The 25,138-nt window shown below is 54.9% G+C and overlaps 1 protein-coding gene across 4 annotated transcripts; it reads left to right on the top strand.

Annotated features, from left to right (window-relative positions):
* Positions 1 to 375: 375 nt before the first annotated feature.
* Positions 376 to 22,054, top strand: LOC108933839 (ERC protein 2-like). Of its 4 annotated transcripts, none has more exons than XM_029251729.1 (18): positions 376 to 759; positions 3,472 to 4,204; positions 7,616 to 8,017; positions 8,651 to 8,725; positions 10,002 to 10,157; positions 10,282 to 10,449; positions 10,817 to 10,984; positions 11,238 to 11,375; positions 11,721 to 11,861; positions 12,292 to 12,432; positions 15,161 to 15,351; positions 17,179 to 17,190; positions 17,761 to 17,890; positions 18,484 to 18,644; positions 18,777 to 18,924; positions 19,194 to 19,886; positions 20,036 to 20,090; positions 21,979 to 22,054. In XM_029251729.1, exons 2-17 carry the CDS (start codon positions 3,560 to 3,562, stop codon positions 20,060 to 20,062), a joined length of 3,396 nt encoding a protein of 1,131 aa, XP_029107562.1. In that variant the 5' UTR covers positions 376 to 759; positions 3,472 to 3,559; the 3' UTR covers positions 20,063 to 20,090; positions 21,979 to 22,054. The 4 variants fall into 4 exon arrangements, with proteins under 4 accessions (XP_029107562.1, XP_029107561.1, XP_018606712.2 ...); XM_029251728.1 differs by having other exon boundaries at positions 376 to 877; XM_018751196.2 differs by lacking the exon at positions 21,979 to 22,054 and adding an exon at positions 21,903 to 21,973 and having other exon boundaries at positions 376 to 877.
* Positions 22,055 to 25,138: the final 3,084 nt, after the last annotated feature.

The following is a 25,138-nucleotide window of genomic DNA, read 5'->3' as shown; positions in this document are numbered from 1 at the left end:
GGACTCGGTGTGCCTCTGGTGTGGACTGGATGTGTCTCCAGTGTGGACTGGATGTGTGTCCAACGTGGACTCGGTGTGCCTCCGGTGTGGACTAGATGTGCGTCCAATGTGGATTTGGTGTGCCTCCAACGTGGACTGGATGTGCGTCCAACATGGACTCGGTGTGTGTCCGGTGTGGACTGGATGAGCATCCAACGTGGACTCGGTGTGCGTCCGGTGTGGACTGGATGTGCGTCCAACGTGGACTGAATGTGCGTCCAACGTGGACTCGGTGTGCGTCCGGTGTGGACTGGATGTGCGTCCAACGTGGACTGGATGTGCGTCCAACGTGGACTCGGTATGTGTCCGGTGTGGACTCAGCGCTCTGCCCTCTGAAGACTGAATAAGACGGAAGTGGGACTCGAAGCCGCGCATCTTCAGAAACGAGCCGCTACTCAGCAAGTGGCAATTTGCGTAGCGCGACACCGCGATGATGATGATCATCATCATCATGTGCACATGATTAGCAGAGAAAAAGAGCAGCGTCGCGACGCAGCCGGATCTCCGGGGCTCTGGGGCTCCTCGCCATCCGCCGTCGCTCCGCGACCGTCCCGGCGTCCGCCTCCGAGGAGACAAGTGAAGGGAGGCGCGCGACACGACAGGAGAGACGCGCGACAGGCGCGCTCACCTGCCCGTCGCCGAACTGCCTCCATCCGGCCGCGAGGGCTCGTCCGCGGTCCAATGATCGGGCAGGTCGAGGATGCTGGGATGCTGCGATCGGTGAGCAGGGGGCGGCCGGCAGGGATGCGGGATGCGCGATGCGCGCGGGATGCGGGATGCGGGATCACGCGCGACTCTGGAACGGCGATCGCGGGGCGGAATTAGGATCATGGAGGAGGTACGTGATCGACGACGGTCATCATCATGTGCAGCGGCAGCCTTTTTCCTTCCATGATGAAGCTGGGCTCTTCTTGCTGCTCTCGCTGGTCGTGGCGAACTGCACTGCACTGCACTGCACGGTCACCGCAGACGCACTCGGTCGGTCAGTCAGTCAGTCAGTCAGTCAGTGAGTGAGTGAGTGAGTGTTCGTTCGTTTCGGCCCGGGGAGTGACGGTAAAGAGCCGCTGTCGTCGATGCGGGGGGCTGCGGTAAGAAGCCGTTACCGAGCGTGCGCGGCCGGAATTATCAGGGACCCGACTCTCCGGGACCACCTTGGCTTGCGCAGCTGCTTTGCCTCGCCCTCGTTATAAGGTTCAAGTGTCGTTCTGTTACTGCAAGCGATGCGTCTGAAATTGTTCGAAATGAATCGTGTACACAATCTGTTTGCATGATGATGAAGCGGAATCTTCAAATTATAGGAACCGGTCAATCAATGTGAGCCGTAGCCGTTGCCCCGAGGCGCAGTCGATTACGGCTCAAACACACCCACGCACGCACGCACGCACGCACGCAGGTTACGGATAATTGCACCGGCGTTGCAATTAATTAAATGCATCGGCAGCCACGTAATAAAATTATACTCAATACTGTATTATTATCACAGCTAATCGGCGTATCTAGCGAACCGAACGTGACCACAAAGGACGGTCCCATGATGAACACGAATGAGCATCATTAGTCGTCGGCCGTGTCTCGTGCTTGGATTCACATCTGTAATATTTCAAGAACGCGAACGATGGACGCAGCTGCGCTCGTGTCAAACGGCGCTTCTCGGCGCTTTTGTGCGCTACCGACCTTAATGTATCATTAGAGCCGGAGGATTTAATACTGGAAGCGCCGCGCCAATGTGCCCCCTAATTGGTCAGCATTTGGACTTTCGTGGTAACTGACGGCTTTTCCACCAATCGACATCAGAGATATTTCTACTTCGCGCTGTCAGCCAATCAGAGTGACGTGGGGGCGTTGACGACACTCGCTGGGTGCCGACTCGTATCTGGGCTGCGATCGGCGGGCGGTACGTGTCCTATTTCGGGAGAGCCGTTCGCCACCTTTCTCAAATGTCCTTTTCCAAACGGTTGTGCCGTCACAGGTCCCGTGCCTTATACCCGCAAGACGCGCCTTCGCTGCGCCGTTATACTGCCAGGAGAGTGGGTGGCGGGGCGTGGCGGGGCGGGGCGGGGCGGGGGGTGTTTCCGAGTGGAAGGAGGATACATTGTAACCATTCCGTGTAACAGTCCAACGGAAGAGCACCATGGAACGGCTCGTCGATTCGATGCAATATGTGGATACCTACTGTATGGCACATCGGTGCTTTGCCAACCTTCCTCCGTCTTGGCAGCGGCACCGACCACAGTGTCCAGTGTGGTCATCAGTGTCCATCGCCGGTCATCGTTTAACTCTGCAGGCACACGACTGCTCCGTATCACACAATCATGTGCGTCGCCGTGCGTCACCGTGAAGGTGGCGACGTTCAGGCTCCTGTGAGTTTGAGTTTGTGCTGCTCGTGTGTTGGAGGTGCGATGGAGAACCTCCCCGCCAGGTTCGGTTGGGCTCGTAGCCCCGGTCAGGCTCCGTGCAGTAATCCGTCAAGGGTACCATTATGGAGTGTGCAGCGGTGTGGTGGCGCAAGCGGGTTTCCCTGCGCCTGCTCTCCGGCAGGTCTGGGGGTTCGAGCCCTGCTCGGGGTGCCTTGCGATGGATGGGCGTCCCATCCCGGGTGTGTCCCCTCCCCCTCCAGCCCTGCACCCCATGCTGCTGGGTCGGGCCCTGGTTCGCCACGACCCCGCTCGGAATAACTGGTTTCAGTCAGCGTGTGTGAGTTCAACACACGGTCGTACATCGAGCAGCGTGCTCACGTACTCTTTTCTCTCACTTTCTGAGCAGAAGAACAAGCCCCAGTTTACTTTGCACCTCTCGTGTCCCTCCATTTTTGTCTCTTCAATTCTGAGCTCTTGTGTTGGATTACAGTCCTCACGGAGAACGTCGGGGACACTGAAACACAAGACAGAGTCACTGATGACTTCTTCAAAGAGAGCATTAAGAAATGTGATCGATGTCCACAATCCTTCATGGCTGTAAGGAAACGCTCAATGTAATAGCACCTGCAAGACAAAATAGGTAACTTTGCGTCGTCCTGCTCGGTACAAGTCAAGAAGGTTGAGATACCGGCAGACACAGAGTCATCTTGGTCCCTTTGAGAAGTACTTCATCCCCAGGTTTAATCATCCTGTGCAGCGTTACTCAATCCCACTGCGTGTCGCACCCCCCCCCCGTGCATCCCACCCACCTCCAGTGCCACGCTCTGTGCCATTTTCATCCCAGTCAGAGCTCTGACCAGAGTCATGCTGGCGAGCTGCTGTCTCTCAGTGTTGGTTGTTCGGGGCTCCTTCACCATGAACCTTTAGTATTCATGGGGCCTCCTACTCATACACTGGCATGTTGCAACTTCTTCTCCATGAGCAGCCCACAGACCTTAAGAGGATCCTGTAGACTGCTGTAGACTGTCAGGAGCTGGTGTTTTGACTCTTTCTCTTTCGCCGCTTCCTCATGCAGGCCCAGGCCTCTTCGCGTCCCAAGGGCTACAACGCACTAATCCATTCCTCCGAGAAGCGAGACAACTGAGGAGACGCTCGTTTCGGAGATGTACGGGAGCACGAGAGCTGTGGCCAATGTTGAGGGGAGCCCTTCACGGTCCCCCCGCTTGCCCAGGTCGCCCCGTCTGGGCCACCGAAGGGCTGCCAGCAGCGGGGGAGGCGGCAAGACGTTGTCTATGGAGAACATCCAGTCCCTGAATGCCGCCTACGCCACCTCTGGACCCATGTACCTGAGCGACCACGAGGGCATCGGGTCCACCACGTACCCCAAGGCCGTGGTGACGGTGGGCCGGGCCGCCAGCCGCGCCCTGCACGGGGGTCGCGTCACCGCTATGGGCAGCAGCCCCAACATCGCAACCCTGGGGCTGCCGCACGCTGACCTCTTGTCCTACGGTGACCTGGGGTCACTCTCCATGCTTCAACAGCACCAGCAGGGGGTGCCCTCGGGGCTGCGGCACACCCGCGACACCACCATGCTGGACCTGCAGCTGCAGCTGAGGGACCTGCAGAGGGACAACGAGCTGCTGCGCCGCGAACTGGATGCGAAGGAGGGCAAAATGGGCTCTTCGGCTGCTGGAGCACGCAGCTTCTGGAGCCCGGAGCTCAAGAGGGAGCGAGGCGTGCGCAAGGAGGAGGTGGCCCGGACCTCCCTGCTAAGGGAGCAGATGAGGGTGGCTCATGAGGAGAACCAGGTGTGTGTTGCCATCGTTTTCACCATGTTTCGCCTTCTGCAGGCACACGTGTGGAAAAGCACCTGTATGCAGGTATATTTTAGAACCCACGTGCAGCAATGAGACGGCACCCGAGGGATCCTTGGCCCGTGGGGCTCAGCTGAAAAGGGCGGTTGCGTGGACCGATACGGCTGCGTGCGAACCGTCGCCGCCATCACGGCAGCCTCTCGCCAGATAGGGTGCGAGAGCGGGCCTGAGCAGGTAGGAAGCCCCGGAAGAGGTCGCCACGCCTTCGTGTTCCAGAACACGAAGGGTACGTTAGTTTCGTTGATGTTGGCAGGGAAACAGAAACATATATCGCAAACGTTCTTTTTTTGCGACGTGAAGCTCACTCTTAACGCTACGGTTCTCAAAAAACGCTCGGGCTCCGCCTCCAAAATGAGCATCATGCTCACCGAGCTCTCTGACCCGGTCAAAAGCGCGCAATGTGAGCAACGCGAGGCTGCCGGGTAGCGTGGGGCCGCCAATTCGGAGACCAGGGACAACGCACACTAAAGCGGCTGGCAGCTGCACGCAGCTGCACGCGGTGGACCTGTCAAGGGATGGACGACCATCTCATGGGCCTCCGATGTCCATAAAGGCATTCGTGCAGACGGCATGAACCCAGCGCTGGAAACGGTGCTCTCGTGATGCTCTCCTATTGCGAGATGGTGACACCGATACAGAGACAGCTACGTCACCTTCCGTTGGATCTCTGTTCATCGGAGTTAAACTTAGCGGAGATTGTGGGAAGTCTTGGGGCGCAATGAGTAGATTCCCACGTCCTCCATCCCTCCGAGAACCGGCACATTCCGCCGAAGGACAGTCCGGCGTCCCACTGCACACACTTAAAGAGGTGTGACAGCGTTCAAGAAGCACTTGAGCGTTTCTGACACATTCGGTCACCCCATCACTTACGCATCTCACCACAAAACAGTTTCTTTACACTTTCTGTAATGAACATCTTGGGCGCAGATGGCTCAGTGTTGTGGCATCTTCTCCCCACAGCAGCGTTCATGAATCAGCGCGGGTCTGCGTGTGAGTCACATCGGCAGGTGATCACTTTGTTGTAAGAGCAGGGTGTCTCTCCGTGTCCCTCCGTGTCCTTCCATGTTTCCGTGTCCCTCTGTGTCCCTCCTTGTCCATCCGTGTCTTTCCGTGTCTGTGTGCCCCTCTGTTTCCCTCCGTGTCCCTCTGTGTCCCTCCTTGTCCATCCGTCTCTTTCCATGTCTGTGTGCCCCTCCGTGTCCCTCTGTGTCCTTCCGTGTTTCCGTGTCCCTCCGTGTCCCTCCTTGTCCCTCTGTTTCCTCAGCTTGGTTCCTCTGGTGTCATGCTTGGGCACACACGTTATGCGGTTCGGTGTGTGCGGTGCCAGAGGTGCCAGACGTGCTCATGACACGAACATGTCGTCCCAGCTGCGTGAAGCCCCCACTTTGTCCTCATTAAAGTGCAAAAACTTGGCAACGTCTCATTTCCCAGCCTCTGGATCAACGTTGTCTGTCGTAACTCCTCACCTCATGACCCCCCAAAGCAAAGAGTAACGGACGAGTGGCTCCGCCGAGACACTGTCTCCAGGTCGGCCTTCGCCGTGAAGCTCAACGCCCCCCCACCCCCAGCGGATGGGCTCCCGGACGGGACGAGCAGAGGAGTAGAGACGAGTAGATGGCGGCTCTCGCCTCCTTTCATCAGAGAAGGGAGGCAGGATATAAATGATGAGTTCATCGTAACGCTGAACCGATTCGGTCACTTTCTCGTGCTATTTTGGTGCGGCTCTTTGCCGGCGGGGACGTCTCCATGTCGCTCGAAAGCTGGCAGGCAGGAAGGCCGCGGCTCCAGGAAGCACGGCGTCGCTTACGGTCGGACGTCCGTCCGAAACGTTCTCGAGTTTCCGCCGAAACGAAGCAATTCGATTTCGTTCTGGGCTGAGCTCGCGTTTCACCGGCACTCGTTTCTGTTTCTCTTCATCTCCTCTTTTGGCGCCACTCACCTGAAACGCACCGCGTGTCCCACCCGGACAGCTGCTGAGCCGCACTGTGACGCACAGCAGTTGCTTCACGCTGGAGCCACTTGCTATAAACGCACGTCGTCTGGTGTAAACGCGGTGAGTCGGGGTGCGTCGGGGTGCGTCGCCTTCGCGCTCCGGAGCCTCGCTGCTGCGGGACGTTTAGTCTTATGAGTGGTACAGCGAGAGGTTCTTTGTTCGTTCGTTCGTTCGTTCGTTCGTTCTCTTTTCCTCACTTGTCTGTTTTCTCACATTTCTGTCTGCGGTGCACAAATTGCCCCCTGCGGTTATGCCGAGAGCTACAGACGGCAGTAAAGAGACTCGCTTTCCATACCCTTTTCGTTCTTGTCAGGGTCAGGGTGGTCTGGAGCCTATCCCAGAATAACTGGGCGTTAGGCTGGGACGGGTGCGCTCTGGATGGCGCTCGGTCCATCACGGGGTAGCAATAGAGAGCACCCAGACACCTTCTCCATGTGGGGGTTCTTCACTGTCAGCTGCTCGCTCGGTGGACAAACACTCGTCTTTTCCACTTCGACACTTTGACGAAAAAGTCGATATGCAGAGAAGATCGTGGGCAACTGCTGAAAAAAACGGAAGTGCAAGAGACCGAGAGACGGTTACAAAAATGATGACATGGTTCTTCCTGCCAAGTGGGGTAACACATGGTATTTAATATAAGGGCATGTTAATTTTTCCAATTGCAGGAAATTTCCACATTTCATTAAAGAAGCAATTGGAAAGGAGAAGCTTCCACTGCGATTTGCTAAATGGGTGCACGCGCGCGCACACACACACACACACACACGCACACACGCAGTCACAGTCAGAAATTGCTGATCCCAAGCGGGGCTGTGGCGAGCCGGAGCCTAACCCGGCAACTCAGGGCGTAAGGCCGGAGGGGAGGGGACACACCCAGGACGGGACACCGGTCCAACACAAGGCACCCCAAGCGGGACTCGAACCCCAGACCCACCGGAGAGCAGGACTCGCTCAAACATGTTGCGTCACCGCGCCCCCCGAAATGCGCTCACCGTAACACATTAATAGCATTTATATGAAAATCAGACGCCCACATGACTTATTATGTTCAAAATGACTGAGTGTTTCAGGGTCGCGCACTCACGTTTTCACCGAACTCTACACGTTACCATGCGCGGCAGGAGACGGAAGCGTAAGTGTATTCGGCAGCGGTGCCGGTGCGTGTAGGTGACGTGCTGCACGGCGTAGCGCGCTGATGCCACACGTGTCACATTGGGCCGCCGCATCTGAATTTCCCTGCAGAACCCAGGGCGTTTTTTCCGGCCCTGTCTCGTCCTACATGCAGCGCTGACCCACGATCCGCGGCGCCCTAAGACACACACGCACACACATCTCCTTTCTCCCACCCGCAGCATCTCCAGATGACCATACAAGCCTTGCAGGACGAGCTACGCACCCAGCGAGACCTGAACCTGCTGCTCCAGCAGGAGAGCGTCGGTCGCGGGGTCGAGCATGCCACCATCGAGCTCAACGAAGACAACTTCCGCCGCCTGCAAGCAGAGCACGAGCGGCAAGCCAAAGAGCTTTTCCTCCTGAGGAAGACGCTTGAGGAGATGGAGCTGCGCATCGAGACGCAGAAGCAGACGCTGGGGGCACGCGATGAGTCCATCAAGAAGCTGCTGGAGATGCTGCAAAGCAAGGGGCTGGGATGCGACAGCGAACGCTCCCGCCGCCTGGCCGACGCCGACTCGCAGCTCAGCCACCTCGAAGTGATCCTGGACCAGAGGGAGAAGGAGAACCTGCAGCTTCGAGAGGTGCGTGCCGGCGCCGGCGCCGAGCGGAGCGCTGCGCGAACGATGACTGTACGATGCGCGTCGGGGTCTGGGGTGACCGGAACGGTCCCGGCGAGTCCAGTAGGAGTTCTGTTACCGAAAGGGACTCCAGAACTCGACTGAAAAGTTTCAGGTCAGAAAACGATTCAAGTATCAAGTTACTTTGATTCAAATCTGGCTTCTTAATGTTCTGGACCGCTGTCAAGTGGTACCAGTTTCAGTCCAACCGCGCTCTCTCTCTCTCCCTCTCTCTCTCTCTCTCTCTCTCTCTCTCTCTCTCTCTCTCTCTCTCTCTCTCTCTCGCTCTCGCTCTCTCACTACTGATGTGCGCTTGCTGCGTCCTAAGGCAGGTTCCCGGTGCTCTGGAGCCTATCCCGGAGGCACAGCTCAGAAGACCAGAGCAGCATTTAACGCGACTGCTTAGAACTGTTTCAAATTGCGCAAAGTGGCTCTTTCGCACATCGGTGCCCCAACTCCGCTCGTATTCATCTCGCTCGATGAGTGACGTTAGTGACGAGCGACTGGTTTGCGTTCACTTGCTTCCCTGTGTCACGCACGGTCTGTCACGTATCTCCACGCATCCATAAGATGACACGCGCTGGGTTCTGCCCGCAGGAGCTCCACCGGCGAAACCAGCTCCATCAGGATCCGGCCAAGACCAAAGCCCTGCAGACTGTCCTGGAGATGAAGGTACGACGTTCCACGCTCGGCCGGGAGGTGCCGGAGACAGAAGAGACGGTCCAGCTCCTAAAACGTGCGAGAGAGGACAAAGTGGGAAAGCGTGAGGCCATCAGTTAGGTGCGAGGGTCAAGAGCCAAGTACTTGTTGTGAAAGCTGGACGAACCTTCGGGTCACCCGTGACTCGTGGTGCGTGTTAGTGGGGAAGCAGCGCTTGGTCCTGCTGGCCTTCGTCGCTGTGACCGGGTCATCTGCGTCCCCGAGCGGTGCACGGAGCGCGGCTGAGCGTCTGTGGCGTGGAAGCGGCTTCCCGCGCCCGTCGGGTACAGACCCGACAGGCGACCTCACCTCCTCGCCGCTCATCATCACCGAGGTGCGTCGCCAACGCGCTTCTCTGCCGCGTCGCACGAAGCGGCTGCGTGTAGGCGGAGGGACGAGGCCGGAGTCCCGGGAGACTGCGGCGAAAGGGTTCGGTGCTCCGCCTGAAGTCGTGTCGCAGTCGCTGCGTGGAGGACGTTTGCGCGCAATGGGACGTTGACGGCGAACACGGTACCGCGGTACAACTCGAGAGGCGTGTAATAAGGGTGTGTGCCGAGGGCAGTCGGCTCAGTGTCCGGGGCCCTGATTGCGGACCACCCTGACCCTCACGGTGGTGGTGGTGGGGGGGCTCAGCTGGGGAGATCCAAGCAGCGGTGTACACGTGCGTCGTGGTGCCAGGGCTAAAGGTCCTCCTGCGTGTGGCAGGTTACCTCATGAAATCTGCTTCGTAGAGGGAACATCTGTTGCCCAGTCAGACGGGAGCCGGCCTTCTCCGTATCTCTGCCCTTTTCCCAGCGGTACATTGAGAACGTCGTGGAGATGTGGCCTTCCCTGGCCTGCGGGCTCTCTCCCGGGGCCGCGTGAGCCACTGGCCGAGTGCAGCGTGTGGAAAAGCGACGTGAACTTTGCCTCACGCTTCACGAGGCTGGGAGGTGGAGCATGTCTAACACGAGGGACAGGGTATTATTTATTCAAAGAGCTGCGTGGAGAGTGCGGTGAGACGGTGCCGAACGGAGCGTCGCCGTCGTCTACGGCTACGGCTCTGATCCCGACGCACAAAGGGGCGCTGGGGACCCTTAGCCAAATGGTGATCGGATCTCGGTTTCAGCGCTCGAGTTTTTCGTCCCGGAGTTGTCCGCATAAACCGTGTTTCACGTCGTCGCTCGCTGTGCTCACGCTTGCAGCTCATTTTGTCGTGTTTTCACGTTCTCTTGCTAGTCAGTAATTCCTTTGCCTTTCTGTTGTCCAGGATACTAAAATTGCGTCCCTGGAGAGGAATATTCGGGACCTGGAGGATGAGATCCAGATGCTGAAGGCAAACGGCTTGTTGAACACAGAGGACCGCGAAGAGGAGATCAAACAGATGGAGGTCTACAAGAACCATTCCAAGTTCATGAAAAGCAAGGTAAAGCATCCTGGTTTTACACTCTGAGAATCCAGCTACTTCTGCCGGTCTAACGCACCTTCTGTACTGGTTTGTACTGAGATGTGCAGAATTAACTTGACTTTCTATCTTTCCCGTTTGGCAGATCGATCAGCTGAAGCTGGAGGTGTCAAAGAAGGAGTCCGAGCTTCTGGCCTTACAAACAAAGCTTGAGACCGTGAACAATCAAAATTCCGACTGCAAGCAACACATCGAGGTGCTAAAAGAGTCTCTCACTGCCAAAGAACAGCGAGCAGCTATTCTTCAGACGGAGGTGAGGCCGGCCTTCAGCCTTCAGCCAGACGCTTGCTTTAGGTTCACCTGCTGCTCTGGTTGCCGAAAGCCCATAGCTGCGCTCCACGTGGCGTCCAGGTACATGGGAGCATTTCTCTCTGGAGGACACTCCAGTCCTGCAGACACATCATTGATAACCCGACCTCACGAGAAAGCAGTTGAAGAATCCTGCAATACAGGAAACGTAGAGTCACCGGTTCACCTGAAACACATCTTCGAGCTGCGGCAGGAAACCTGGAAGAGCTGGAGGAAACCCCATGCAGACATAGGGAGAAGAAGCCGAGTTAGATTCGCAGCCACATCCAAAGGCACAACGAACGCTTATAATCACGCTTGTTTTTGTGCAGGTGGACGCCTTGAGGCTGCGCTTAGAGGAAAAAGAGTCCTTCCTGAACAAGAAGACCAAGCAGCTTCAGGACCTCACTGAGGAAAAGGGCACATTGGCTGGAGAGATCAGGGACATGAAGGACATGCTTGAAGTGAAGGAGCGGAAGATCAACGTCCTTCAGAAGAAGGTGGGCCGTAAAGCACGGTGAACCCAGTTTCTCGTAATCCGGTCCTTCGTGTTCCTCCGCTCTCGTCCTCCTTCACGTGGTTTTCTGACTGACGGGAAGAGAGGCTTTCGAAACATTGTCTAGGCTGTGATCTCTAGGCTAGTATATCTTACAATCTGACGCTACAGTACATCCAGGCATTGCACTAAAGTCACAGGTCGTTGTACAGCATGACTTTGGTACTTTTCCTGTTTCACGCCTGTTCCGCTCCAAGATCGAGAATCTCCAAGAGCAACTTCGAGACAAGGACAAGCAGCTGAGTAACCTGAAAGACAGGGTGAAGTCACTGCAGACTGACTCCAGCAACACTGACACTGCGCTGGCCACCCTGGAGGAGGCGCTGGCCCAGAAGGTACAACCTGTCCCGGTCCGCATACCGAGAAATCGACACGCATTTATCACTTGGGAACACATCACCCGAGACCACGTTATGTAGACCCTGCTATCGAGACTCGGACATGGATAGGAGCACCTGCAGCTTCCTGGTGCCTTGATGTTTCGGTAGGACCACACACAGCTTCGTCCTGTCTCGGTATTCGAATAGGACCACCCACAGTTTCCCGCTGACTCATTATTTTGGTGGGACCATTCGGTGACGCCGACCGGTTCGGTTTTTGACTCGAAACACACACACACACACAACTGCAGCTGAAGTTTGGGGGGGCTGACTCCTGTGCTCTGCCATGAACGGCATCAGGAGCGAATCATTGAACGTCTGAAAGAACAAAGGGAGCGTGAGGATCGAGAGAGACTGGAGGAGGCGGAGTCATACAGGCAGGAAAACAAGGAGCTGAAGGAGAAGGTCAACGCTCTGCAGGTAGAGCTCACAGAAAAGGAGGTCAGTTAGCATGGGGACCAGTGGTGTCTCTCAGCATGGAGGAGGGTCTCCCTCTCAGTCTGCATGTCTGTCTTGAAGTTGACGTCGGGGCCTTGGGGAAAGCCTGCCTGTCCAAGTGCATGGTGGACAGCTTGTCCGTCAGTCAACACGGACAGTTTGTCTGTCCAGATGCATGGAGTAGGACAAGTGTACTGCTCTGCATGGGGCGGGCGGGGGGGGGCATGCTGCCGTTGTAAATGTCCACTTGGCTCCGAGCTGAAATCCCTGCGTTATTCTGCTCGACTAGCTCTAAAGTAGCATTCGTGTGCCGGGGCTGCAGTGGGAATTGAGCTCTAGTGCTGCACAAACTGCTTCAACGTGCTTCGTGGTTAAAGGGATTATTACTAAAATGCACAAGAAAACAGGTCATCCTCGTTTCTTATTATTTCAGTCAAATTTAATAGACCTGAAGGAACATGCTTCATCCCTGGCTTCCGCTGGCCTGAAGAAGGACTCGAGACTGAAGTCCTTGGAGATAGCCATTGAGCAGAAGAAGGAGGAATGCAGTAAGTTAGAGACACAGTTACAGAAGGTGGGTACAAGAGCGGCGCTGCCGTGAACGTCCGTGTCCGTCGGTAACCAGCGTCGCGGAGCCCTAAGAAACAAGGCTTTACGCGTCTTTTCCTCGTAGCTGCTGCTTCTCCCAACCACCTGCCTCCAGGCTTAGAACGTTGTTCCCCATTCGTGTACCAGTGATATGGCTGCTGTCCGCTTTGTGCTCCCTGTCCGCTGTGCTGCAGTCGCCCGTAAATTCTGCAAGTCTCTCCATCAGTCGCTGGATGGATGGATGGATGGATGGATAGATGGATGGATGGATGGGTGGATGGATGGATGGATGGGTGGATGGATGGATGGATGGATGGATGGATGGATGGATGGGTGGGTGGGTGGATGCATGAGTCCTATTTGTTTCACAAGGAAGTCCTCAACATGAATCTCAGACCACTTTCCCCGACCTTCTGCAAACAGGCGACTGAGGAGAAACTCCTGGGAAACACGAGTTAAATAAGAGATTAGTTTCTCAGGTGGAAACGGAGAGAATGATGCTGAGTCTGAGTCCCAGATGACTGGATGGCTGCTGGCCACACACCAAAGTGGTGACCTGGTGTGGAGAACTTGTCCCAGGTCTGTCAACGAACCATTTCGCTGCTGCCACAACCGAGAACTCGGATTCACCCATAAGTTCCGCCACATTATTGACGAAATCGATAACAGACAAATTAGCTCTGCAACACAATCGCTTTGTCAACACGTTATCCGGGCTCTCAAGATATGTCAGCTTTTTTTGTTAACCTGATTGAGTGATGTTGGCGATTGATGCCGCATTGCTGGGACACGCAGAGACACACACACACACATGTCCTGCACTCAGACACACGCTAAGCAAACACGTGTTTTACGTTCGCTCATTCAGCAGACTCTTTTCTGCAAAGCGACTTCCAGTGAACATCTCAAACACTTGCATTTACTGCCCCCCCCCACGAGGCAGCCTGGTGACACACGTCCTGCACCCTGTTGCTCTACTGCTCTCACTGCTGCTCTTGTCCCCACGTGCCTGTGTCTCCATAACATTCTCCTCTTGCTCTTCCCTGCCTTCTCCTAACTTTGTCCCTTAACCATGTTTGCATCACCCTTCCCTTGGGCCCCTGCTCCTGCTCCTGCTCCTGCACCCCCTCGCAATCCCTTCTAAACCACGTACTTCAGCAAGCAGAGCAGCTTCTGAGCCGCATCAGCAGCAGCGTAAGAGCTCAGCGTTGTACCGGACGCATGAAAACGCTTCCGTTTTTGCTCCGAAACCCTTTGTATATAACATTCTTCACCTAAAGTTCCTACACGTTGCCGTTCCCGTCCGTTCGCCCGTCACAGCGGGACCCGTGGGAATTTTCAGGCCGCTTTGGACTGTATTGCGTCAGGAGTCGAGCGGCGTGAGGCCCGTCGAGAGCTCGGTGTAGGAGGAGGTCGAGGACGAGCGCCGTACCATTCTGTACGTCTGGGACTGCTTCCGTGTGTTTGTACGCGTGCTTTTTTTCAAAAAATTCATCCATTTAGAATAAAAGACACGGTTGTGTTGAAAGACGCCACGTTCGGATCTCGCTCGAGTCGGGAGGCGAAGGCGCTGCGCTGACGCTGTAATGATGACGTATCATGGTGGAGACTAAGGGGTTGCTCCGCCCCCTCGATGCTGGCTCCCGGGCGCGCAGGCTGATATACGTGGCCGTGTACACCTTTTGTGCCTCGCACGTTTTGGAGATTGCTTTAATGTTGGTTATTTTATTGTAAGGACAGCTGTGTGAAATATGTTATCCATAGTTTCCCACAAGATATTAAAAAGAAGAGCGTCCTTTTGTCTGTGTCCATCTGGATTTATATAATTTTACGCCTTTCTGGAATCCACGTGAGGATCTGGGCTAACTCATTAGCTTAGCCGGATCGTTACAACGCGCAGAGCGGTGTGTCATCGCAGGCCGTCACGCTCGTCACACCGAACCATCGGTACGTGTTCGCACGCCTCCGCGCGGTGCGCCGAGCAGCAGGACGTGGTTTCGGCACCCGGTCCCTCGTGCGGTCGGAGGGATCCCCCCCGAGGGCCGCGGCGGTTGCAGGACGCGCTTCGGCGAAGCGCCGGCTGAACGGACACAAAGAATTATCCGATGAGAAAGCTGTCGATTCTTGGAGTAATCTTCAAAATGACATCGCGCTTTCCCAAAAGGGACTCGTTTTCGCGAGTCTCGCACGTTCTCATGGTCACGCAATCGGGCATCTTGAGCGTTTTCGGTGTCAGAGACCTCACGTTGGCTAAAGCTGCCGCTGAACGTCGGCTCGTGCGTCACAGGAACCGCTCGTTGTCACTCTTTGCGTCTCATCGGTGTGAAATACGAACGTGGGAAGCAGGGCCCCGGAGCACGAATACGCTGATCTCGCCTCTAGTGGCTCTCGAGGAAAAATGAGCCTTTCGCCCCTAAAGCTCCACCCGAGATGCACGTCCGTCCAAGGACGGTAGCCTCGACCTGCTGTCCGCGTCCCCGAGCCCGCGTCACCTCTGTCCGCAGCTCCGCGGGTCCTGCGTGCGTCTTTCCTCGCACATTTAGCCTTGGTCTGTCGTCCCTGCCCGACTGCTACTGCAGCGCAGCTCGGCAACACGAAATGTCAGGGAGCACGCAGCAGCGCGCGCACGTCCAAGGGTTTCCCTCGAGCAGACGATAAACCATGCGCTCCTGCCGTTTTCCCTGTCGGATGCTGTCCGTCGCCGACCGAGGCAGGCGCTGGAGGCGGAGCCGGGGAGGACTCACCCTGAGCTCGTGGACAAGGCCAAGCTCATGGAAAAGGAGGTTTCCTTCTACAAGGAGGAGTCGCGCAAGGCTCAGGCTGAGGTGGAGCGCCTGCTGGAGATCCTGCGCGAGGTGGAAACGGAGAAGACCGACAAGGACAAGAAGATTGCTGAGCTGGAAAGGTAGCAGCCTTCCTCTTTCCCGCACACTTCCCGCACACTTCCCGCACACTTCCCGCACAGCCGCTCGTCCTGATTTCCCACCATTTCCCTGATTTTCTGTGTCCGGTGGACGGGGGACCGGCTGTCCGACCCTCCTACAGCCACCGGTCCGCTTGGCTCCGGTCAATGTTGAAACAAGTCCCCCCCCAACATGATGCCCCCAAACACAGTCCATCCTTGAGGAGTCGTGTCTGTTCCTGCTCTCCTCTGCCCCCGACCTCCTTTCCCTACGTGAGCACATGAGCCCTGAGAGCTCAGAGTGGCCTTGGACACGGCAAGAAAGGGGCCGGGGGACAGCAAACGTGAATAAAAGAGCTCATCTGTACGGGAACACGGGTTACCGCGGTACTTGAATTGTGTCAGAAATGGTACGTTCTGCACCCGATCCATAGTTGGAGTGCCAACGGTAGACTGCTGATAGAATGCATTTCCCACTCGCACGCACGCACGCACGCACACTAGTCCCAGGAGGATCTCTGTACCTCCTGGAGCCTGAAAAAAGGCTCTTTATTCTCACACCTGCAGTGATCGTTGGCGACTGTTTACTTAACTGTGCTCTTTACCCCCAAACCCCCCCCCCCCCCCAGCCCCCCCCACGCTGCTCCTCGCTCCGGTGGCAGAGCCCCCCCCGAACGGCACAGCTCAGTGTCGGCGTCCCCGCAGCAGATAGGGGGGATCATGTGGGATTTCTTGGGAAAGTGAGTGCTCTGCCCTAGCGAAGCAGTTGGCTGCGCAGCTCAGCTCCGTTTGCGACCGTTTGACACCTGCGTCTGCAGCACATCTCAGTCATCATCAGCGCCTTCATTTCTCACCGCTCTGCCACTTGTTTCCACACCTACATCTTCATCATGACTATTGCAGCGCCTTTCCGAAGCGACATGTGCAACGACCTCAGCATGTCAGCACACGCACCTACGAACGCGTGCGAACACCCGATCCTCCCGGATCTGCATCTGCGCCGACACCTTTGGCTGCTTCCGCTCGCATTTCTTCAGTCTGACTTGCTAGCTGTTCTGTCCGCCATCAGTCCTTTGCCCACCGAGGTCCATCGTCCTTCAGCCCCCTTGCAGTCCTCCGTACTTCCTCCATCGCGTCTCCTCGCACCTCCGGCATTTTCCCCTCCATCAGTCTTCCGTTTGCCCTCCAGACTTAATGCGTCGCTCCTCCGTCTGTCCTGCGTGTTGCTGTCATCACTGTGCCCTCACGTCGCACGTCCCTCCTTCAGCGGCCTTCCAGTTACCCTGCATTTTCCTGTTGCCGGCGTGTCCAAATGCAGCGGTTCCGCACACGGACTTGAAATGGCTTTATTTGAAGGGTTTGCTGTGTGTCGACTCCCTTTCCGTTCTTCCATTGACCCTGAAGCTCGCGGCGTGCATCGCCCCCCACCCCCCCACACAGCTGTCCTCGCCAGCCTTTGTCTTGCCAACTGGAGCTCTTGCTTTTAAGGGCACAAAGCTGAGCCTGTTGGTCTTGCCACACAATTTATATAGTGCTTGAGGTCCTGTCCTCCAGACTTGTGTATTTCTGCAGCCATACGAAGAGGATGTTTCTGCGCCTCGTGTCCCGAGTGGCCGCATGTCCCACTGGAGGCTGCTGTCCTCCCCGCATGTCCATCCTCAGGGAGCAACCTGCCTCCCTTCCACAACAGCTTGGGAATGCTGAGAGAAGTGCACTGGCCGTTGGATGGTCATGGCTGCTGGGATTTTTAGGACTTTGACCATGTTTATTTGTTTCTTCTCCCTCTTCTCCCTCTTCTCCTTTGCCGTTGTGCTGGTTGTTCCGCTGCAGCCTCGCTCCAAGGTCAGTGCTTTGTCCCTGTTTGCTGGTCACCCACCCTTGTACACATGGCTCTGACTGCATCCTCTCCGATTTCACAGTGCTTAAATGGGAAGAGGGACGGCCTTTCCGTCCTTCCCAACGTTAAGGTCCTCACAACCTTCATTCTCCTCCTCCGTAGACTGTGTGGGGTTTCAGGGAATGTCTGTTCTCCCCACATTAGTTCGGGATGGATCTATGCATGCTGGGTCATTAGTGACTCGCACACACAGTCCAGCTCACACACTCAGTCCAGCTCCTGTCTGAGTCCGACTGCGCGTGAATGTGCGGCCCCGAGTCTACAACAGAATGTCAGCTGCTTCGGTGCCAGACAGACAGGGCCTTGCTGCTCACTTCTTGGGTCTCTAAAGAGTCAATCGCTGTCCTCTGGGTCTCCTCCATCCGTTTTTTGCACGCTGACCTGCTTCTGTACCGCGTGCTTCCGGGCTCGCCGTGGGGACGGGGTCCGTAAGACATGCGCCTACAAGGGCTCCGTCTGTTTTACATGTGTCGTTCCTTCCATGGTCTTGAAGCACGTGTCTCTTGTGTGGGCAGACCTGCCAAGGAGCAAACGAAGAAGGGTGCCAACTTCAAGCACAACCAGCAAGGGGAGAAGAAGAGCAATGCCCAGATCGTACCGGAATGTCGAAAGGACAACGTTACCGATAACTCCCAGCAAACAAAGGTTAGATTTTAGCAAAGAGTCTGTGGATTTTTCTTCTGCAGGCCTCGGTTTCCTCCCAAGCTCACACACAAGTGTTTCAGGGGAACCGTGATCCTGACTGATGAATTAGTCAAGTGAGGGGAATCGGTGTCTCCGTGTGAAGCCACTCGGGGCTCCTACTGCACGGCGAGGCGTGGGGGGCTGGTGCAATGCCAGTCAGCGGAAGGACATAAAGAGGACAGACCTACATGTCAGACCATTGCAGTGAACACTGACTGTTAGGACGTGGAACCTCAGCGCACTGGTAGGGCAGGAGTAGGAGCTGGAGCTGGAGCTGGAGCTGGAGCTTGTGTTCAGCCTTAAAGTAGACTCAATGTAGCAGCTCTTACCTCACACACATTACTGGCTTTGCTACTACTACTGGTTTCTCTCCTCCCTGGAGTTGCCCCAAGTGAGGCCCTAGGTAACTGTGGAGATACTAGATTCTGACTGCATTTAGAGGCCAGCTGAAGCACTTTGGGCGAGTAGTTTGAATGCCCCCTGTGCGCCCCTCACGGAAACTCTACCAGACACGTAGCAGCTTGTTCAGCTCTTAAAGCTCCGTCTCTCGGCAGCTGGAAGATCTGACGGCAGCGCTGGAGAAGACCAGGCAGGAGCTGGATGCCACCAAGCACCGGCTGAGCTCAACTCAGCAGTCTCTGGCTGAAAAGGACAGCCACCTGATGAGTCTCAGGCAAGAGCGCAGGAAGCAGTTGGAGGAGATTCTAGAAATGAAGTAAGCCTTCGATGTTCTAAGTGTTTCTGTGTCTTCGTACCTCACTGCACACTTTGTGTATGTTTGTGTGGACTTGGGACCGAACACTGTTACCCCATCCGTTCCCCCATATCGCATGAACCCCTTGCTCAGGCAGCAAGCTCTTCTGGCAGCCATTAGTGAGAAGGATGCCAACATTGCACTTTTGGAGCTTTCTGCATCCAACAAGAAGAAGACTCAAGAAGAGGTGATGACTCTGAAAAGGGAGAAGGACAGGCTAGTGCACCAGCTCAAACAGCAGGTATGGGCACCTGTGGGGAACCACCAAGGGATCCACAACAAATGGTATTGATGATGTTGTCGCCGTCTTCTGCATTGTCACGTTTATTCTGTCTTGCCTTCACGTTCGTCCTTCCAGTCGTACCCTCTGTGACTTTACCCTTCCTGTCGACACCCACCAGGAAAGCGACTTTCTCAGCCATAGATGCACCCGTGAAGCCATACGTGGCACAGCAGCCACTGCGTAACTGATCACTCATGAGCTTCACGCTTCTCTTTTTGTTTATGCAGACGCAAAGTCGGATGAAGCTAATTGCAGACAACTATGATGAAGACCATCATCTTCCCCAGCAGCCTCACCTTCAGCCTCACCTGAACCCCAATCCCAATCCGCAACACCCCCATCCACAACTTCACCCCCATCACCCTCTCCCTCCACCCCAACAACCTTACCCTCCGCACCCACCACCTCAGCCACAGCACCTCAATCCCCAACCTCTTCACAGCCACCCTCAGCCTCCACACCCCCACCCACAACCACAGCATTCTGGGCCTCAGCCTCAACACCCTCCACACCCTCCACACCCTCAACACCCTCCACACCCTCAACACCCTCAGCACCCTCAACCTGCACACCCCCACCCTCAACCTCAACCTCAACATTCCAGCCCCCAACCCCTTCATCCCCACCCTCAGCCGCAACATCCCTACCCCCCTCAACTTCAGCCACAACTCCCTTATCCGCCACAACCTCAACCACAGCACCCTTATCCCCCACATCACCCCCAAGCCCAGTATTCTCACCCGCCACATTCGCAGCACCCCTCACCTCACCACCCTCAGCATCCCCAAACTCAACCACAGCATCCCCACCTTCACCATTCCCAGCCTCAACACCCTCACCCAACTCAGCATGCACCCCCCCTTCACCGTGGCCACAGCCGTGCTCCGCCCCACGCCGGCCTTCGCCCTTCTCCTGATCAGGTCAGCGTTACGCATTCTGCTGTGCTCTCTTCTGCCCTTCTTTTAATACATGATCTTGTCTTCCCCTCATCAAGGGATTCTGTACACGATTTGGTCTCCCTTTTGCCTTGATACTGACATTGCGTGTATTTTTACCTTTCAACCTATAGGATGATGAAGAAGGAATTTGGGCATAACCGATTCCAAGAAAACAAGCCTCTGGGGGTGAGAAGATCTTCATTATTATTCATTGTTTTCTTCACGCAAGTGTGACACACAGAAGTGCACATGGTGAGGCTGTGGCAGTGACAGCCAGGAGCCACAGGAACATCCCCACGCACCTCCGCACACCCGGAACAGAGATTTCTTGGTGTCAGCTGTGGGCAGTGAAGGAGGATGTGGCGACGGTTTGAAAGGGGCTCGGAGCGAATCGGACATTTGGAATGCGCCGGAACCTCCTTCGGCTCTCGCTGGTAGAGTCTGATCTGTGTTGAAACGTTCAGAGGAGCTTTAGAGAGAGATCATTTGAGTTTAGTGAAATGTGATAAATTTCCTTCGGTACAAAGTCTCTCACATCGTCTGTTCTGTCCAGGAGTCCCTCTGCTTAGGCTGGACAGACAGACAGACAGACAGACAGACAGACAGACAGACAGACACTCATTGGAAACGCGTGTTGTTGCTGGAAGATGAATTTATTCCACAACATCAATTCAACAAGTGATGCAGCTGGAACAAATTAATACTGAAATAAGTAGAAAAGGAAACAGCAGGACAACAGTATAACATTTTGCAAAATATGGCAATATAAATACATGCATGCAAATTACTAAAATTATTACTGAAATTATTACAGTTAAAAAAGGTAAAAGATGCGCAGACCTTAAACTAAGAAGCCATATTTCATGCGGGTTTGACTCAGGCTGACAGCAGTCGAAAGGAACAAGTTCAGTACCAACGACGGGCAGCACATCTAGTGTCCTCCACAGGTCACTGCAAAAATGTGATTCGGTGCTCAGGGAGGCAACCGAGAACCTGAGAATGAGAACTGTGGATGTGCAGATGTCTCTTGGACTCGATCATGTCTTTGTTCACTAGTGAATCCACGATAAGAAAAACCCTGAATAAGAGTGGTGTTCACGGGAGGCTACCATGAAGGAAATCACTGCTCACAAAAAAAAAAAAAAAAAAAAACATAGCTGCCCCTCTCTCTAGTTAGCTAAAAAACACATGGATGTTCGACAGCACCACTGGAACAATGCTCTACGGACAGCTTTAGGTTTGATAGAAACACAACCCTACACGGCAGCATGAAACCATCCTAGCTGTGAAGCGCGGTGGCGGGAGCATCATGCTGTGGGTCTTCGAGGAAAGCAACAATTTCAGGTTGTACGTGCAGTTTCTCCAGGAGAATATCCAGGACCGGTCAGTGTTCTCAAGCTCAGGAGTCGTCGTCTCATGCGGCAAAGAAAATGACCCAAAACACAGCAGAAAATCTCCAACAGAAAGGTTTCAACAGACACTTTGCATTTTCAAACCGCTGAATCGGCATCGGGATCTCGGTCACATTGGAACGCTGCGGCGTGTTCCGAAGCAGGCTGTTCAAGCACGACACCTTAGAAGTGCGGTGACCTGAAAGAGCTGTGGTGCAAGAACCTCCTTGTGCAGCTACAGGGTCAGCTGCTTGGTTGAGCTTATTCCCGCACAAGGAGGTTCTGACTCTTCTTCACAGCGGAGGCTCCTCAGCTTCCCCCCGAATGTTAAAGCACTATAGTCAGCGATGTCAACGGCAGCCTTGTGTGTCTTGTTCCTCTAATCGCACTGTCTTTGTCTATTGATACGACATGGTTGAAGATCAGATCAGATCAGATACTAGAACGCATCCAAACGGAAATCCGGAAAGTTCCAAAGAATTCACAGATTTTCCTCACAGAATGTAAAGAGATCCTCGGGGAAAATTCATTCCATCCGTGGCCTACGTTCCACAGTAAATTCCTCAGTTCTGGTTTTCGCCCATGTAATTGTCGTGTTTTTTTTTAGGGAGTCTGCTTGAAACGGACATGGGGAAGAGCTGATGGATTGCGAAGAGAAAGGTTTACCGTTTGTGTTTCCGCAGGCGAAGGAGGAAGACTGAGACTCGTCCCAAACCCTCATCCTAGAGCTGAGTCAACCCACCTCCTCACACCGGAGACCCTCACGCACCGCCACCATCGCGGACACATTAACGCTCAGACTGCTGCTGTAACGTTGTTTCCCAGAAGCCCGTGCGGCGCGACCGTCTCCTTGACGGTCACCACGAGTACACAGAGAGAACGGCGACAAGAGGCGGAGACACAATCGACCCTGAGAAGCACAACTCTTACACCGACGCGCACGCTGACCCGGACGGGCCCCGGACCTACAGACGAGGCTCCATTTGACAGCTTCTCGCACCAACAGCTCGGACGCTCGGAGCTGCAGACGCGCAGAGACGAAGACTGACAGAAACTGCTCAAATGGACAGAAAGAGGGACAAACGTCATCAGTGCATCTCTGTAGCACACACCTCTGTGCTCTGTCCCTGTACACACAATGTCCTCTGCTTCTTCAGCGGTGTCCGTTTCAGCGTACATGTAGTACCTTTAAAGAGCGTCTCTCGTCTTGCGCTCGGCTCACGTTACAAACATCTGCAGGACTGATGGGGGGGGGGGTTTATCTCCCAGCTCAATTTACACTTGCAACCTGTACAGTTTTTCCCTTCTTCTGTGCAGCATGTCATACATTAGTAGCACATCTGAGGAGAGGAGAGGAGAGGAGAGAAGGAGAGGAGAAGAGAGGAGAGGAGAGGAGGAGAGGAGCGCAGTAACAGTTACTTCACTTGCTTCGTGAGCCTTGTCTTCTGCTTACAGTCTATGCACATGCTTTAAGGAATGCGTTTTTCCACCAGTTTTTGCTGAAGAAACCTTGAGTTTTGATGCATTGACAAGCTCTCCAAAGTCACATCGTTGCCCTTTTCTGTAGCACTTTGTTCCATTTCAGCTTTGGCCACAGTTTCTTCGGAACTTCCGCTCAAGACGGCTTTTCTTACGCGTAAGACTGACTTGCGCCAATCAAAACGTTTCCTCTGCGGTTTCAGGGTATCTCAATCGTGGTGCTGCTGCCGCCGCCGCTGCCGCCGCTCGGAGAGTCAGAGTTTCTGCGGATATGACATGAAATAAGCCATATTGTGACTCGTCATCACCTAGACGCGTTCTTGTGCTTTGCCGAAGGATCTCTCTGACCGAGGAGCACGCGTCCTGACTGCTGTCAACGGAATCGGAACGAATGCGAGCCCCAGCCTAGATAATCCGCAACCCTTCGTAGACCTTCGTGATCCGAACAAACTGCTCGACAGCGTGTGTTGCCGAAACCTTAAATAACCCTCAGCTTTTCCCCCGTCTTGCAAACCTCCAGCAGGAAACTCTGGCGAACTTTGTATCGTATCCTTGGCTCTGCTTGGAGCTCCTTCTAGCGTCTCGCAAAAAGTTGCACCTGTAGAACCCGTGAGGAGCAACGGAAGGAACGTTCTTATTTTGCGTTGCGAACGAGAGTAACGACGGCGGGTGCAGGCGTAGTCCCTTCCGTGTCACGAGCTGCTGTCCGACGGGAGGCCGAGGGAACTCGCGGCGCCCGAGGGACGAGGGACTCCGGGTGGAGAGCGGCTGCACCTGGGACCCGGCCTTTCCGGCTCCTTTGCGGCCACCTTTCGCTTTGCGGTGCGCTCTCGAGCGGGAACCATCGCGGCGGAGGGGTGGCGCGCGCAGACCTGAGGGCACGCAAACCTCCCGGGGTTCGGACGCTGGGAGCCGCGACACGCGGGAGAAAGGCCGCTCGAAGAGAGTCCTCGTAGCGGCAGCCCGTCTCCTTACATATGCAGTGGCGAGTCTTTTCTAGTGCGTCGTCGTCGTCGTCGTCGTCGTCATCGTCGTCGTCCAAGTGTCCGGTACAGTGGTGACTTTTGTACGGATGGTGCTGGAGATATTTTACCGTCACAACCAACCCACTGAACTTGTGTACGTCCTCAATTTTGGCCGTCGTAGTGCTGTTACTATTGTCCGCTGGTGTTCGGGTGTACCGTTAGATCTGACCGAGTGTGAATAGCGTCCTCCCTTCTATACGTCTTTGGTACTGTTAGAGAAAAAAATGCCGACGAGCTGAACGTGAGCGATTTAGGTTAGTTTACAGCGTTATGTTTTCAAGGAGCATCAGAGTAACGATGTAAAGAGCGGGAAGACGGTGCCGACTGAGGAGCACAAAGCATTCGCCTGGACGCCGTGCCGGAGACCGGTGTCCCGAGTGCTCGAACACAATATCAGGTCCTTAATGTTACTGCTGAATACTTGAAGTAGGGATCTCCTACCACAGAAAGCCCGTACATGTAGTGAGACCATCAACACATAGCAACGCTCCGATCCAGACTCCCCGCGTGCGACGTGCCAATTCCACGGGCGCCGGATCGCCGTTGCGCTCTATGCATGGGGGACGAGTGCAGTTGAGCTCTTACGAGATGTACGCACCGATCTGTGGAGTCACAAAGGCGCCCGAAGACCTGGCAGAAAGCCTTCTTACTTCTCGTGCTCATATGTAAGAACATTTTCTCTTGGGCAATTTATTGATCGATGCAAAACTGGGCTAAATAAACACTGTGAGAAATGCAAGAAACATTTTTAGTAAATATACGTACGTGACTTTTTAAACCTTTTCTTTCTATAATTTACAGAGAGTGATATTTATGTTTGCTGCTCTACTACAGGATGTCTACTTGTATATATGTATCTGTTTCGCTGTACAGTCAGTATCCGGAAAGGTCTAGTGTGTGCGTGCGTGCGTGCGTGCGTGCGCGTGTGTGTGTGTGTGTGGCCACAGTCCTCCTGGCCTCCCCGTGCCACCACCTCACGTGTGTAGCATGTTCTGGTGTGTTGTGTTGGACTTCAGTACAGAGTGGAACATGTGCGGCATGTCGTAGGCAGTAAGTGTAACCGTGGTAATTGTTCTCCAGTGTAAAACGAGCAGGATAGAACGCTCAAACTGCTTTTGTGTGTGTGTGTTGTGTCAGAAACCTCCGTGTTGACTGTCTTGTTTTTATTCATTCAATAAAGGTGATCTTTTTTACGTGAGCGGATTTCCTCTCCTAGAGCCTCCTTCCGTGGAGCTCTGATATTTCGTCTCGATCGCTGTCGTCGCTGTTACTGTGCTGCCCGTCTGACATCTTCGCACCACTGCTGGTTTTTACTGCGCTTGCACTTCTGGACAGTACC

The sequence above is a fragment of the Scleropages formosus genome, chromosome 5 (genome assembly GCF_900964775.1).
Source record: "Scleropages formosus chromosome 5, fSclFor1.1, whole genome shotgun sequence".
Taxonomy (NCBI): Eukaryota; Metazoa; Chordata; class Actinopteri; order Osteoglossiformes; family Osteoglossidae; genus Scleropages; species Scleropages formosus.
This window is presented reverse-complemented; position numbering and strand designations above follow the sequence as displayed.

Bases quoted from the DNA above. Each gene is read 5' to 3' on its own strand.
- LOC108933839 (XM_029251729.1), top strand. From the start codon at position 3,560: ATGTACGGGAGCACGAGAGCTGTGGCCAATGTTGAGGGGAGCCCTTCA. The intron at 4,205-7,615 runs GTGTGTGTTGCC...TCCCACCCGCAG, and splicing joins TGGCTCATGAGGAGAACCAG to CATCTCCAGATGACCATACA. The intron at 17,891-18,483 runs GTTAGATTTTAG...GTCTCTCGGCAG, and splicing joins ATAACTCCCAGCAAACAAAG to CTGGAAGATCTGACGGCAGC.